The sequence below is a fragment of the Exophiala aquamarina genome, assembly GCF_000709125.1.
Source record: "Exophiala aquamarina CBS 119918 chromosome Unknown aczIA-supercont1.3, whole genome shotgun sequence".
NCBI lineage: Eukaryota > Fungi > Ascomycota > Eurotiomycetes > Chaetothyriales > Herpotrichiellaceae > Exophiala > Exophiala aquamarina.
The window spans coordinates 126321-142074 of NW_013550585.1; the positions used below are offsets into that span (position 1 = coordinate 126321).

General features: G+C 50.2%; 5 protein-coding genes across 5 annotated transcripts; 2 read left to right on the top strand and 3 right to left on the bottom strand.

The window, feature by feature from the left end:
• Positions 1 to 162: 162 nt before the first annotated feature.
• A1O9_03650 (uncharacterized protein) lies at positions 163 to 2682 on the bottom strand (the record flags this gene model as incomplete). The annotated part of the gene is made up of 4 exons (XM_013405943.1): positions 163 to 1297; positions 1344 to 2123; positions 2168 to 2265; positions 2317 to 2682. The coding sequence occupies 4 exons, from the start codon at positions 2680 to 2682 to the stop codon at positions 163 to 165; spliced, it is 2379 nt and encodes a 792-aa protein (XP_013261397.1).
• Positions 2683 to 7561: 4879 nt separating this feature from the next.
• Positions 7562 to 8034, bottom strand: A1O9_03651 (uncharacterized protein; the record flags this gene model as incomplete). The annotated part of the gene is made up of 2 exons (XM_013405944.1): positions 7562 to 7777; positions 7825 to 8034. Coding segments are annotated over 2 exons (426 nt in total), but the record flags the coding sequence as incomplete, so codon positions are not given.
• A 1758-nt stretch (positions 8035 to 9792) lies between these two features.
• Positions 9793 to 10512, top strand: A1O9_03652 (uncharacterized protein; the record flags this gene model as incomplete). Its single annotated transcript, XM_013405945.1, has 1 exon — positions 9793 to 10512. The coding sequence occupies one exon, from the start codon at positions 9793 to 9795 to the stop codon at positions 10510 to 10512; it is 720 nt and encodes a 239-aa protein (XP_013261399.1).
• Positions 10513 to 12169: 1657 nt separating this feature from the next.
• A1O9_03653 (uncharacterized protein) lies at positions 12170 to 12397 on the bottom strand (the record flags this gene model as incomplete). The annotated part of the gene is made up of 1 exon (XM_013405946.1): positions 12170 to 12397. One exon carries the CDS (start codon positions 12395 to 12397, stop codon positions 12170 to 12172), a length of 228 nt encoding a protein of 75 aa, XP_013261400.1.
• An 862-nt stretch (positions 12398 to 13259) lies between these two features.
• A1O9_03654 (sulfite oxidase) lies at positions 13260 to 15045 on the top strand (the record flags this gene model as incomplete). Its single annotated transcript, XM_013405947.1, has 2 exons — positions 13260 to 13510; positions 13569 to 15045. The coding sequence occupies 2 exons, from the start codon at positions 13260 to 13262 to the stop codon at positions 15043 to 15045; spliced, it is 1728 nt and encodes a 575-aa protein (XP_013261401.1).
• Positions 15046 to 15754: the final 709 nt, after the last annotated feature.

Below are 15754 nucleotides of genomic sequence, written 5' to 3' on the forward strand. Positions count from 1 at the left end.
TAGAAAGCGAAATTGATGGGTATCTTAGAACATGACAGATGCATCCTTCATCTTCATCCTCTCGTATGTCAGGTCAAATGGTATAGACACGGCGATCGATAGTCGGGATTATTTCTGGCCTTCCGCACCAAGCAGTCATGCGGTGAGAGTCTAGAGATATCTCTATATTATGTTGGCGATCGTCATTCGTGATCTATTCGAGTCCCCTGATAAATTTGTGGTATTAATGGGGGCTAAGGTTGGTCCAGATATTGGGCTAATGCCTTCGGATTTGCCGAACCCAGATTGTAGCTGATCTTGTTGTCGCTGGCGGGACCTTTCTGTTAATTGTTGCAAGTACTGGACCGAGCGGTCAATTTGCTGCCATCCGCCCCAGTCATGCTGCTCTTCTTCTGAGAGTACGCTATCCCATGATGGTGACTGTGGCCCACTCGCAAGTTGCGAATCCTGCTCAGAGTTTGCATGCTTTGGCCGCCCATGTTTCTGTCGTCGACTGAGATGAGTACCCGTTTCGGCATTTCCCCAGACCCAACTATTTGTGGTGGCTTGAAGGTCCGCTGATAGGTATGTGAGGACCTCCTCGTCTTGGTCAACATCGATGTTGACCGATTGCTCGTAGCGCTCTATTAATCGCCGTAAAAAGAATGACAAGTATCTGCCACATGAGATATTAATCGATCTTACATCCCCAATCGTTGAAGCAGCGCGCAACAAGACCAAAAACGCGTCATATGATTGTCGAAGGAGAAGAAAAAGCATGCAGCGCCAGATATGCGTACACAAGGCGCTTGTTGCTGATAATACAAAACGCTGCTCCCAATCGTGAGAATGAATGTGGGGGATCATGCAGCGCGAAAGAAGACTCGCTGTGTCCCGAGACGCATGCAGGCACTGCTCAATAGCCTGTGATCGCTGTTCCGGCGAGCAAGAAGGGGATATATTATGTCGATGGAGGAGAATTCGTGTGTTCTGAAAATGGAGCAGCGGCGCCATAATGCATGGATCTAGTGGAGTGGTGGATGAAAGCTGCAACGGCCGTGGAAAGAGCTGCAAACAGTCTCCTAGATAAGTTTCGAACTTCGTTAGTGCATCGTTCGTGATGCACAGCGTTCGAAACATCTTGGAAAGTGGTGCCATCAATCGTGCGATATGGATATTCGCGAGTAAGAGTGTAGGGGGTAATGGAGTCTGCGTTTCGTCGGCTGCAAGTCGTTCCTCGTCGAGAACCTCAGGATACTCGGTGTCGAAATCCTCATCGTTTATCAGCATGGGCTTCCCGAGTTCTAACGCCAGGACACTAGTTTTGTTAGTGATGATCTCGTGCTGTAACGCTTTGGTCTCACCGATCCCAGACATAAAACGAATACCACATTCTTTTCCGCATTTCTCCGTCTATAGAGGACCATTGTCCTCCTTGCACATGGAACCCGAGATCTTGTATGATGCGGACCGCTGAGCCAAGCCAAATCCAGCTCGCAGATTTTCTGTTCATCTCAGCAAGCGAAATGCTAGCTAGGAACGCTACAGTCGCTTGGTTCGGAGACACGTCATCTTCCCAGAAATTGATCGACGCGATTGCCCTTGTCAAGTATTCTTGTGCTTCTGGAAGCCTCCCAGGGTCGTGTGTTGCAAGGGCACTGCACGCCAAAACAGAGTACAGCAACGCTAACCAGTCTTTCGGCAACGCTGTAGAGGTTCCACGTTCCATAAGAGTCGCAAAGTTGTGCTGAAACGAAGGCCAGTGAAGTACAGGGAACTGTCGATGAATGCACTCGTGGTAGTAATGGAGCAATCGTTCTGCTGCAGCTCGTGAGGGAAGAGCTGTTAAATCTGAAACATGGGGGTGTATAGGATGTGTTCGGGGTTGAGCACCAGTAACTGGTGGTTTCAGGAGGCCACGGCCAATGTCGTACAGTTGCGATCTCGCATATGTAAGGTCTTGTGGCGACCTTGCTTTGAGCATTCTTCTAGGCGACTTTCCAACTGAAGGAAATTCTGTAACAATCGACGAGGACGAGTCTGGTCGTAGATCGGAGGCAAAATCGTGTTTCTGTTCAACCGCTCGGAACCGATCTAGCTGCTGACGGGCATCTGAGAGTTGTCTTTCCAGATCCTGCACTTGTCTATGTAGATCAGGAGCTGTAACCATGTGGATTGCAGGACTTACTTGATGGAGGACATGCGCCGATTGGTGTCCTTTGTAAACTGACAACGGACATTCCGACTGGAGCATTCTGTACAACTAGAAGTTTCCGTAGCATCACACTTCAGAGCGTCAGCAACTCAGTCGTCTCGATGCCGAACTTGGGGAGCAACCTTCACTTTGCGCTCTCGGCATGCATCACAACTGGGGTCCTTTCTTCTTTGTCGATATGCTCGCTTCGGATTGTGCATCATCAGAGCTGATATCTGGGCCGGAGACGGCGTACCACTTCCACCACCGCCTGGTCGTAAGTTGTCCCCGAAATGAGAAGGCCCGTCTTGGGGTGAGACCGATCCCATGTCGCGCGGAGAGTAAAAAGAAGACATCAATGCTGACTCTGGCGGTGATAAACCCGGACGACCGAGGTGGGGGAATTGATGCGAAGGAAGCGGATGCTGTGTAGCTTCGTGGGAACTCATTGGGCTTCCTGATGAAGCGACACTGGGCGATGGTCGGACGGAGAAAGGTTGGTTTTGCATCCCCACTGTGCAGGACCAAACCGAGATTCACAGCTTTGATACTGGCTGCAATAGTCCAACGAAGCGAATACCACACTGGGTTGTTGAGGCATGCCCGCCGCTTTCCAGGCCTTGCCTGCGCCCGATGTCGAGAGGTGGATGAGCTGTATAGAGAGGAATGAATCGATCGTCCAGAAGAGACCTGGCGGGTGAAGCGATGTCGTCAAGTTACTGCAATGGCAGAAGCGAGATGCAAGATTGGAGGCAATAAATGTCCCGATCTTGGCCTGTGGCTTATGGAGCAAATAGCACCAGGAGATCCTCTCCAACTGGTCGCCACCGGCACGTCAAGTCAGCCGAAATTGTCACCGAACGGTCGCGATGACAGACAAGCTCGCACACAGGCGGAGGGAAAGCAAGGTGACCACTTTGGAAGAGACTGAGTTCGCGATGGCCCTACGCTTGTTTGACTGCTCCGTCGATCAAAGACGACGGAATATGGGCCCAGATCGACCACGGTCCAACACAGAACTAGCCTGGGAGGGGGGTGGAGGAGAAGCTGTGCTGCTGAGTAGCAACGCCCTCGATCACCCATGTTGACTTGGTTAGAGGACCGCAACTAGAGTCTAACCAGATGAACTGCCGGTGCGCGTGGCGTTGGAGCGGGCCTCCACCGAGCAACGAACATGAAGCCAACAGGTGGATGAGATTGACTGCAAAGGCTCATTGATACTTCAGCAAACAGACCAGTCAAAAGCTGATAGCCACCTCCAGGTGCTGGAAATGCTAACCAGGACCTGCTTGAGCCCCCCGGTTCTGGCAGCCGAAGTGAAAGGAGCTAGCCACAACGTTGCGACAGCCGAATAAGGCATGACGGGCATGGGTCATGGACGAGCGGTCTGTGCCAAAAAGCCACCCAGACCCATCAAACCCGCTCCCCTGCGGGAGGGCTCAGTCGGGTGGGCCTATGATATTGGATTCGTCCTCTACCACTGGTAGAGCAACAATGTTGACGAACTAGACATGCACATCCTCGAATAATTATGCTGAATCTTCTTCGTTAGTCTACCCAAAGAGCTCGAGGCACTTCTTGCACCCCATGGCACGATGCCGGGTGAGCCCACTATAGTACTTGGTAGCCTTGACACCAACAGCGGTGCTGGAATAAGTCGTGTAGCACATATCCTGCTGCACCCTAGGTCTGTTGAAATTGGTATTCGAGGTCCTTGACAGTTGAGCTAGCCCTTCTGGGTGCCCTTCTTTGCCTGGATCCCCCATGCACTTCGTGGCGGCTCTGTGGAGGACGGACCGAGGACGATCAAGAGCCTTGGCTACAAGGACTCGGCCATGAAGTTCGAGGCGGCTTTGGCGGCCCCTGTTGCAAGAATGGGGTGTCACCTAGGGTTGGTTTCTCGGACCCAAGCATGTCCACTTACAGCTGCTTGCAGGCGACGATGATCTCCTGCCCGGGCTCCAGCATGTGCGACCTAAATCTCATTCAGCTTAGCAACCGACTCCCTGCAACCCTCTTCATCGTGCCACAGTAGGCCCATATCGAGGTGCCCATGCCGTGCTGTATTGTCTATCAACGCTTTGCGTAGACCATCGTGAGCTAATGCCACTCAATACTACGAGCTGCTTGAATCATCTTAGTGCGTAGTTGACCATTGGTGTGTACAATTGAACCTGAGACCCCTGAAGTAAAGGTATCGGTGAAAGTCAAACGAGTCTATTCTGTCCAAATGCAATAATCCAGTAGTTAGAAGCTCGGCCAGGCCATGCTCTTCGCGCGGATGTGGCCCACTTAGACAGCCAGGATTGATACCCGGACGGAAGATCTCTGGTCGAGAATAGTAGCAGCAGAATTCAAAGGTGGTGGCAAGAGAGGAGGTGCCAAAACCGTCTGGATATGTCTTAACCAGTCTGGTCAGCGAGGGAGATACACCGTACTCGCCACCATTGTTTGGCTTCGCTTCAAGAAAATTTCAATGACAGGAGCCACAACCCGCAGAGAGGTCGAAAACCCAAGGACAAAGCACCACTCGTCCCAAGCAGGCTGTCGTCGATCTTGACTCCTGGTTGATCCGTGGTGCTTCATGGGTTGTAAACCAACTTAATTATTTAAGAGTTGTGCTAGGTCAGAAAGAGCACACGCTTTGGTCTACGCTCAGATACGACACAACATTACCCGCGTAGTTTCTATCTCTTCCAGGGTCACAAAGAACCCTATCCGCTAATGAAGAAAACGTAGGCACAATTTCCCCCTGTGTAGGCTCTGCTAAAGCCCACGAATCGCACTCCAAGCCCAGAAATTATGTCGGAGAATAAAAGGCCTGCTAGACTAGAACGAAGCCGCCGAGGCCATCCTGTAAAAGTTCACGGCAGAGTTTTGGTATGTGGACACCCGGGTATCAAGCTTTCCGCACAGAGTTGGAGAAAAGAGGAGCAAAGGCTGTTCATGCTGGAGGCTGTGTCTCTGGAGTCGTCGCTAGGCGTGAAACATTTCTTCCAAACTCCACTGTTGCTTGCAAGGTCCACGAGTCGGAGCCCACACGCAAGAAGTCAGAATTGGTAGTAGTCATCTGCCTCCGTCAAGTCCTCGTGGCGGTCAAAGGGCATGAGAGCCAGGATGCCATCTCTTGGACTGACACACATACGGAGTCGCTTAGGCGACAGGCATGAGACCAACCGCCTGCTTAGGACCTCGAGGAACAGCTCAATGGTTCGTTGCCGTCATCAAGCATTAGTATCCTCTTAGATGCCGAGTAGTTTCATCCTGAGCTCAAGGGGACATCATGTTACCCTCCAGCACAGCCTGAGATGGTCGAAAATCTAGAGGCTCTGCTTCGTTGCGCTTTGCCCGTTTGCATTTCCCAATTGCAGCGACTGCTAATTACGCTTCCTCGGCGCTCGGAGCGCAGAGCTAACTAGGGAGGAGTTTTCTGGAAATGATGTGAGTTCCATGAAACCCAGGAACCTGGGTGGCAGATACCAGCTGTTTGAACTCTATTGGAGCATCTTTGGGGCCGAAGAGGCTTCTGATTAACGGTTAGGGTCTTCCTAGCCCAGCTTTTCCGAGAACGAGGAAGATCGCCGATAGGTGTCACTAGGGTGCTTAGCGCTGCGGCGTCGGTGTTCAACGGCGTTGAACACCCCCAACGAGGGACCAAATTATTGTTCGGATCTACAAGAAGTCCAAGGGATCGACCGTGCAGGTCAGTCCTGGGTGAGACTCGATGGCCCCTGCAGGCCTACAGCAGGCGAGCCCCTAGTCATCCATCGCTCGCCCCCCCCCCCCCCGAAGATTGTTTCCAGGTTCGCCTAGACTCTGAGTCGCTCCCTCAGACGGGGTACGGAGAACTCGCAGAATGACAACGAGGCCGAGAAAATTACGTGACTGGCATTTGCAGTACTTGGTACAAAGCATGTGAAGTCCGTTCTTTCAGTCGATCTTGTGTGGGAGGCAAGCAGGTGGGTTGCGATCTGTCCTTGTCTTTGACACAATACCGAGAATGTGCACCCAAACAGCCCACCAGGGATGCTTTCCACCACTTGCATGCAAATGAAAGATTGGAGTGTTCATAAGCCGCTGAACTTGGAAGTGGTAATTTGCTGTCTATAGCTGGGGTTTGGGCTCATCTTTTGGAAATCTAGTAGTGTCGTCTCACCCCATTCCTTGTCGGGGTGGTTCTCCGGAGTAGTGCACTATCTGGATTAGATGGCTTGAAAACCCGCTGGGTTTGACCTTGTATCCAAATTTCTGGAGTCGTTTTAGCGGGTGGAGAATCCTGAGCATCAAGAGTATCTCACAAGCGATTTCTAGCTCCTTCGAGACTTGAAATAGAAGCTCTCTGTCCGTGCGTTCTCAATCAGAATGGGTGAAGCCCGGATGGACTCGTCGAGCCGAAATATGAGTTTGCTAAAATCAGTGACATGTCGCTTTACGTCAATGTTTCCTGTAGTCTGGTTCTCAGATCCCTGTCGAGGCTACGACCGAGCCAGGATACTTCAATCTTGGATGATAGAAGACACACTTCTTGTTGTAGGTTTCCATAAATACAACCCGAAAGGAGAAATGAAGTGGCGCGAGGGTCAAGTTCTAGATGTCCCTTGAAAACACCAGTACAGTACGAGGCAAGGTTAAACTGATGTGGACAGCCGCAATTGGACCCCCTTCCTTGCGCCTCGCCCGGCACAAAAGAAGCAAAAGTTCATCAGTAGAAGCCTGAAACTCTGTTTTCTGGATCTACAAAGCTGGGCCACAAGACTGGTTGAGGGTGATACTCGGCAATCAACCCGAACTCCATCCAACCGCGATGCTGTTTCACCAAGGTCGAGTAGAGTTCATGATATGCGTACTCGGTACTCGGTACTTGACTTGTGCGACCAACGAAATGGATCCTGCTTGACTTCTGTCCGGAACGATGGGAGACGTCCAGCCTCAAACCAATGCAGATTATCTGCGGCGATCGTGTTTGATGAGAGAGCCTTTTGGCTGCTCCCCAGACGCCTTATTTCGATTTTAGGCGAGGATTGGCGAAACTGATCGGCGGGCGGCGACTGTGCCGTGAGATTTTATTTAACCCAAAGCTTTCAAGGCCTGCCTACCGGAGTACTCGGTGCCCCATATCCCATGCAGTTGAAGGATCGTCATGGCAATTCTAGCCCGCTCAACAGAATGCAGAGGTTGAACCAGCGTCCAGATGCCGAGAACATACTCCGTGCAATGCCAGGAAAACTACCGATTTGTTGTGGCACTTAGCACCGCTCGCCAAACAACAGAGCCTTGGGTTGGGCCTTTGGACAGGCCGATTTAGTCTAGAGGTCGTACAGAGAATTCAGAAAGGGGGCTCGGACCAAGGCCACTCGTGAGGTTGTACTATGCACGAGTTCAGTGTGAAGATTTGCGGCTCCACTCATTCAGTATCTGCTCGATCGTAAGAGTTAGCCCTTCCAGCTCTTCTTCGGCTGTTGTGCCAGCAAAGTTCATGCTGCAGCCGACATACACCGGCAGCTGCAGTCTGCGAGCCAGAATTTTGGCCAATCTACTCGCATAGTCAATGCTCGAGACCGAGGTCGCTAAAGCCGTACTAATTACATTAGGTCCATTGGACCTCTACACCGGATTAGCTTCGTAGTTGATGGACGGGCGATTTTACGTACATCGGGCATGGCATACACGAAACTTCCCAGCGGAGGCGAAGAATTTTGAGATTCGGCAATATCAGTTGTGGTTAGGTGGACCATGGCGCAGTGTCGGAGAAAGCTGAGGTGAGCATGCAGATTGAGGTGCGGATGCTTAGGTAAAGGGAAGGACAGTTCCACTGGAGTGAAAGAGGGATCCATGATGTTTGCTGGATATGGAATATGGAGAGACTGGGTGAAGAGAAAAGGATTTGGAAGAATTGAGTTGGGCGACTCGTTATCAATTCAGATCCAGGCCCAGGCTCCGGTTGCTCCTTCTCACCCATTTTTGGGAGGTGGCTGGCCCTCCCAAGGTATTTACGCGCACCTTCCCAAGTATAAGGCGTTGGTGGGGAGATGCCCCGCGATTTGGGCTTGGCACGCCGACTTGAGGCAGGAGCCCACCAGCCCTTCGCCTGCCGCCAGGACCCTCCTGCTCATCTCACCCATTTATACCAACCATAGAGGTCTGTACTGCTTGCCATAGCCATATAACATACTCGCTCTTGGGGGGCTCGTGCTCTGTTCTGCCTTTCCATCCAGAGAACTTCATTGACCGATCGTGTGAGAGCCTGCTTGATACGCGGCACTCATCCCGTCCCCCAATCACTGGACCATCATCCTCTCCATGCACATGCACGGATGGAATAACCCAACAGTCCCAGCATGTCTCTAAGTCGCAAGGCCATCCTAGAGATATACCCTTCACATTCGTCCAACAAATACAAAGGCTATAGCTACGAAACAATGAGTATACCCTTTCGACTTGTGCATTCATTATCTTATGGGGAATTGACGAAACCACTCTCCCATTCCTGAGCACTGTGAAGCTGACCAGTTGTTCACCCGAGCTACGGGCCCGAGCTATGTGCACACGAATACTAATTTCCATGATTTGTACCTCCAACCCCCATTAATCGTCTAGCGCCAGATACGGCACTTGTAGTGAATATATCGCTGGGAAGTCTGGCGGGGCATCTTGAACTCTCCCACAAACATCGTGGCTGTTGAGATTTCTCCTGTCGTGCAAAAAGGTTAAAGTGCTAATTCTTGCTTATTGGCCCAACCCTGCTGGCAGGGATCGAGATCGAGAGCAATATTTGCCTTTGTCAGCGACTTAAAGTATGTCAGACGCGAGAACCCTCCCTCTCAGACTTGTCTCTGGGAAGTCCCCGCGCAAATAATCATCCCATCCAAGTATGATAAGCCAAACATGAAGCGGCAACGTCCAGTCACTAGCTGCTTGCCCTGCAGGACGAGAAGAGTTCGCTGCGATCGGGCAAGTATTAATCCGACAGGTCCAGAAAGCCTTATAATTGACCTGTTTGGTAGACACACCCAACCTGCATGCGCTGCAGCAACGGGCGGGTGAAATGTACTTATGATGAGAGTTCCCACAGCGAGTCGTTCGCGAGTGCCATGGATATGAACAGCATTATTTCGCGCTCTGGAGCTGAAGATCATAGGGCCTCTATACCAAGGAACACCGCTGTTGACCGTCTGTGTAAGAGCGGTGCGACTAGATGTCGACAGCCAGAATCTAACAGAATGAGACAGTATCTGAACCGCTGTCTACGAATCACAGCCATCATGAAAATGGTCGGCTCTCCGTTCAAAGCGGCGGGCGCTCAGTCTACGTCGGTTCGACCTACTGGGCAAATCCTATTCCTTCGGAGGTAGTGCGAACCGCTCAATTGTTGTTGAAATTCTAATCACAAGAACCTCCAGTTTCAAGAAAACAACCCTCTTGACAATGATGATCTTGCATTTGGACTCAGCCCCTTTGCGCAGTGGCCGCCTGCAAGAGCTCAAGACCCAGAGTGGCTGGCTCCCCAGCTCGGAGCTACAAGGCTACCTCGCCTCTCATGGACCAATCCGCTTTCCAACAAATGCAAACTCTGTGGGAGAAGGTACAATATATCTTGTCTACTCTCGTTCCTGCCGAAAATGGAGACTTGTGAGAAATTGTGTGGCATCTTTGCCTCGACAGTCTTTCCGCTCATGCCGCTGCTCCATATGCACAGCTTCGGCGAAGATTTCAGCGAGTTCTGGAAGGAAATCAATCCAGGAAATATGCACGACAGCGAGCCAAGTCGATTTCTTCAACGTAACCCCGGATTTCTGGCACTTCTTTTGTCCATTTTGTTCTCGAGCTTGGCATCTGCCTCGTCATCGTGGCTCAAGGAGTTGCTAGGGGAGGACAATGTTCCCGATAGACGCGAGATCTATTTTGCGGCCGCGATGTCAACTACACTCACCGGATTCCCTCGAAAACCAAGCATCTATTCACTAGCAGCGTACATTTTTACCCAAAGCCAATTCGCCCGGGAGGAAGACTTTCCAGACTCGCCGGACTTCATCACCACGTCTTTCCGGGTTGCCCTTGGTATGGGGCTGCATAGGGATTTCCCTAGCAGTTCGCTCACCGTAGCTGAGATGGAGACGCGACGGCGGCTTTGGTTCTACATTTGCCATCTCGATGTCATGTCATCTTGTAGCTCGGGTCTTTCGCCTCTTTTCATTGACGAGAGGATGGCTAACACTGAGGCAATCTGTCTGTTTGACCGCCCAAATGTTGGAAATGCCCAATCTGGCAACGAAGATGGTACCCACCAATGTGACTGTGGAAGAGAAGAAAGGCGCTTACTGACCATGGCCGATAGTTGACATCCGTTATATGGTTGCCTCACAGCGGTATGAAATCACGAAAGAGATAAGGACAATTTTGAAGTGTCATTTCGAAGACCATTTCCAGTCGCTCAACGATGTCCAGGAAATGACATCAAGGCTCCAGGAGGTTGCCAGAAGAACGAAAAGGACGGTAAGATTACTGCTCCATGCATGCTCAAATCAACCCCCAATTCAAGACAAAAGCGTTACAATCAGCGACAAGGCAATACGGCGACCTTTCCATCGACCTTGGCGCTCACAGCCCAGCTGCAACGATAATGAGGTACTCGGATTTACTACGTGGGCCGTCTTCCTTTTACATTTTATGGTACACAAAGCACACTGTGTCCTGTTTCGTCCCCTGTTCAGAGATCAGTCTCTCGGAGCCGAAGAATTCATCCAGTCAAAGTGGGTGTCCCAAAGTAATCATATCACGCCGACTAACTATGCCATTGCAGTGCAGTGAAGCATGCCCAAGCCTTCATTCAGCTATTTTTCATTGTGTGTAATGATCCTGTCTCACAGCCGTTCCATTGGATGTACCCGGGGACATATCAGCCTCTTCAAGCAGTGTCGCTACTCCTCGCAGATTTGCTCCAGCACCCACATAGTGATCATGCCTCACTCTCCCGTGGACTGATAGACGCCGTCTTCGAACTTTATCAGATCGACGAAGGTATCGTGAGCCGTGATGACCCTCCAATACGTCAACTTTCACCTTCCGGGAAGGTTGCCTGGCTCATGCTTGCTAGAACTCGGAGGATAGCTTTGGAGCAAATTGGCGTCGACCACCACGTTCTGTATCCCTTGATGGTGTCGTCTGACACCTGTGTTTGTGGTGAAACACTCCGTATGGGGCCAACAAACAACGGCAGTTCACAGTCTCAGTGGACCAACCACGATCCTCCCGACGAGCAGCCGGTACCTCCCAATCAATCTGAAAATATCAATCCAGAGGAGCTTAGCATGTCACCTGGAATGCTGGGTTCGTTTAACTTTGACTGGCAAGCCTTCGATGAAGCAGTAGGTTCTTCAATTGGAGTAATGCCTTGACTGTCTGGGAGAGTTCCAAAGCAGGGAAATTTGCCCAACGCGAGAAGTGCGTGCTTGAGGACTAGTTAGAAAGCATTGCGACCGGAGATGATGCGCGAAACGTCTGGCGTCTATCCTTCTTGATTCGTAATCATTAGCTCTGGTCTCTACTTCCTATGTCTAATTACAGCAGACTTCATACATATCCTGACTGCCATCGCTCCGAGCTTCAATTCTCGCTCTAATGGTATTATCATTGCAATTCTTCGAATTCCTGCAAACACTGGCACGCTACCCCCTTTCGAGGAGTTTCTCTGTAAATCCTATGTAGCTCGAGGAAGTAGCGCTTAGTTGTGCTACATTGCTTCTGAATCATACTTGGCTTCACTAGGTGGGATGATGGCTCGTGCGAGCATTTCGCACGAGTGTGAGGAAAGATCACGATCCCTCACATGAGCGACCAGCACATCGCGCCTCTCGCCTCCAGAAGTTCAAATTGCGTTCACACAGATCTCGATATTAACAATAGCCAGGGGGAGGGGAATGAAGAATTAGTGAAGCTATTCACCCAGATACATATGTTAGTTGGCAACCACTCACTACTAACCACTACTTTTGAGCATTACGCCTCCATGGCTCTCTCTGTCATGTTGGGGAAGTCGCGAACTTCTCTCAAATGCACACACCGAATCTTGAATTCAATCTTAAAGCCCACTCTCTTGAGGCTAAGAATCTTGCCAATGGCCTTTATAACAGTTTCAAACCCAATTTGCCCGGTCATAAGAGTGTAATGCAATGGATCGAGAGTATCTAAACTGAGGTTGATATTTGTCAGGCCTGCGCGGACCATCGCCTCGAGCTTTCTGTGCAAAGCGATTCTGTTGGTATCGATACATAGTTCCTTTAAGCGCAAGGCTTTCGAGGCTCGAATTGGCTGGATGAGATCGACAACGTCCTTCCTCGCTGCCCCCCACACAGAAAACGCCGATCTTGATGACTCGTTGCTCGACAAACAGCATAGAGAGGTAAAAGATTCCTGCAGTTGTCAAAGCGTGTGAAGGGGGCGATAATGCTAAGCTATCGTCTGGCATATAATAAATACATCTCAGATTGCATCTCTCTGTAGACTGTCACCGATATTCTAAGATAGTCGTGTTGATGAGAGAATGTGTCTATTAAGGAGGAGAATTTCCTTGACTTCTGGTGTGCCCGCTCTTGGACAGGCAGACTGGGAGCAGGGCTTTATGAAACCCAGACATCACTTAGGTTTGCATTGTGGCAGCACGGCATATGAAATGCTGATGCAGTATTTCAAATTTGAAAGTTCATCCAGTTATGTTCATCCATGCTAGAAGGTTTTGGTATATTGCTCACTACCCTTGCCAATATCACGCGGCGTACATTGTGGCACTATTTGAAAGTTTATCTGTCCTGATCCCATGCACGTCGCGCGTCCAGTGATTTGTCGAAACGTCTCCAGCTATTAATTGATATCAGCTGCGGAACCGGGTCCAGAAAGCTCACTGGACCGAGCTTGACTCGCCGCTCCGGAATGTTTCAAGCTCGAAGAGTCTCATGACAGGCCGGCCGAGGTCGACATCTATATGATCAGGATCGTGGCTTCAACATCTTCCCATATGCTGGATATATCTTGTTAGGATGCCCCCCATTTCCGCAAGCTTTTTGATACGCCCCGTGGTTCAAAGCAAAAAATGGCTCAGCATAACAAGGGCTTCATTCGTCCTCTACCGGGAGTTGAGCTACCTGTGCACAATCGTCCTGACGAATGGAAAATTGAGCAGGGTTTGTCTGGCGCCAAATTGCCAATCCTAGATCAGAGTGGGCCTGAGCCACGGAACATTGAACCTCAAGCCTGGCCGGAGATTGTTAAAGATGAAGCCGCTATCAACGCAGTTGGAAAATCTGAGGAGCTATTCCAGATGGAACTGGAAGGTTGGAAAGGGTATGCTTGCACCCACGTGCACTTACGTCCGAATCACTTCGCTGATAGTCTTTCTTAGCTATGTCGAATGGGAGAAGTACCCTGCGAAGAAGGCGAAGGCCCACACAATTCTGACCTCACAGACTTTCCCACCAAATCCCGAGTTCCAGATGGGTCCAATTCCTGAGTCGAATCCAGTCCTCCCAGGAACTCATTGGAAGATGTGGCATCACGCACTTGGTGGTGAATTGATGAGTGTTCCTGAGGATTCCTGGAATACTGTGCTTCGCGAAAAGCATCCCGAGATGCTACATCTTCTACAGTTTCCATATAATGGGGAGCCCCCTAAGCGACTGGTGACTGACAAAGTCATTACTCCGAATCCCCTTCATTTTGTTCGGAATCATGGTGGCATCCCTCTCATTGACAAAGACAAGTGGGGCATGGTGTTAGACGGACTTGTTGCCAATCCAAGATCCTTTACTTTAGACGATCTCATGGACAAGACCAAATATCCCCGGATCAAGAAGCTCGTTACCATGCAATGCTCAGGGACACGCCGTATCGAACAGATCTCTCTCTATGCCGGCCAAGGAGACGAGGTACCTCAAGCTCCCTGGGCGGAAGGTGCAATAGGAACGGCGGAATATGTGGGCATCAGTCTCAAGAAGGTTATCAAAGAATGCGGAGGTCTTACAAACGGTGCTAAACATCTCGAGTTCTACGGAGCGGATACTTACTTCAAGGACAATGAGGCCATGAACTATCTGGTCAGTGTCCCATGGTCCAAGGTGAAGGCAAATGAGGTTCTCCTTGCCTGGGAAATGAATGGAGAGCCATTGCCAGCCATTCACGGCTTTCCTTTGCGTGTGGTAGTCCTTGGTTATATTGGCGCCCGCAGTGTAAAGTGGCTCTACCGGATTAAGGCGATCGAAAACCCGACTCTCGCGCCGGTTCAGAGTAAAGAATATCTATACTTCAATCAGCAAATCGGGAAATATAATCAGAAGCCCACTGACGGTATCCAGATTCAAGAAATGCCAGTGAGCTCGGCGATCATGTCACCATGGACGAAACAAGTCGTCATTCACAATGGAACTATTCATTGTAAAGGCTGGGCTTACTCAGGAGGAGGAAGATGGCCGGAGCGTATAGAACTGTCGGCTGATGGCGGCTTTAGTTGGTATGCTGTTCCAAATTCGAGTATATCTCAGAAGCATAAGTGGACATGGCGAACATGGCAATTTGATCTCCCATGTGATGTGGAGGGCTGGATCGAAATTGTTTGTCGATGCTGGGACAATTCACTGAATACGCAACCTCTTACAGTCCGAGCAGCTTGGAATTGGGGCCTTCATGTGACGAGTTCGGCCCACCGTATCTCTGTCTACAGTGTCAATAAGAGCAGGGAGCGGACTCGTGAGAAGCTTCAGCAATTTGTGGACAAGAAGTCACCTATTGCTCCCCTTACCTGGCCAGAGGAATTTCCAACACAGAGCTGGGATGACTACAAGCAGTTCTGGAAGGAGAATGACCCGAGAGACGTGGATGATTGAAGGATATTCGTCCTGGATTGGGGTGGACTGCTCCACTATTGACCTGAAATTGAACCTCCCTCCTATAGTGGTTTTTATGTATAGCTCCTAGGATTTCTTTGTACCCTCTTTCATTTGCAACCCCAAATTAAATATTGCACGTACATAGAATTGCAAAACTGGCTTCCGCTTATCAACTGTTCTCATTTGAACTGTCAATCTTGGTGGAGATATTTTTGGCTGCATATGAGTGACACAGGAGCTGGCTCCTAGTCCAATCTCTACCCATGGAGCACTAGATATCCATGGTAAGATTTATCTTCCCTCCGCAGGGAGTAAAAAAGGACTGAGCAATGAGGGCTCGGGGCGGACCCAAAGTTCATGCGGGAGTGGAGACACCGGCATATAAAAGATCCCGTCAGAAACGTCGGAAATACTATGTCCAATGTACTATGTATCCTATTTTCTACATGAAATGTTCGTAAGGTCGAGGTGTTGAAGGATCACGATCGTTCCTGTTTTTTTAAACGAGTTGAACGCTCATTGCGTGTGACTAGAACACAACAGTAAATTGGCCCAAATAATTCCAGGCAAGCGCAGAGCGTATTTCTGAGCACAGCAAGGTGAAGCGTCAGCTCGCCTGTTGTATACATCATTTTGAGACTTCGTGCGAGCTTCGCGCGAGCTTGCGTACAGACCTATCACCCTCTGGCAACTAAAAATCTGTTTG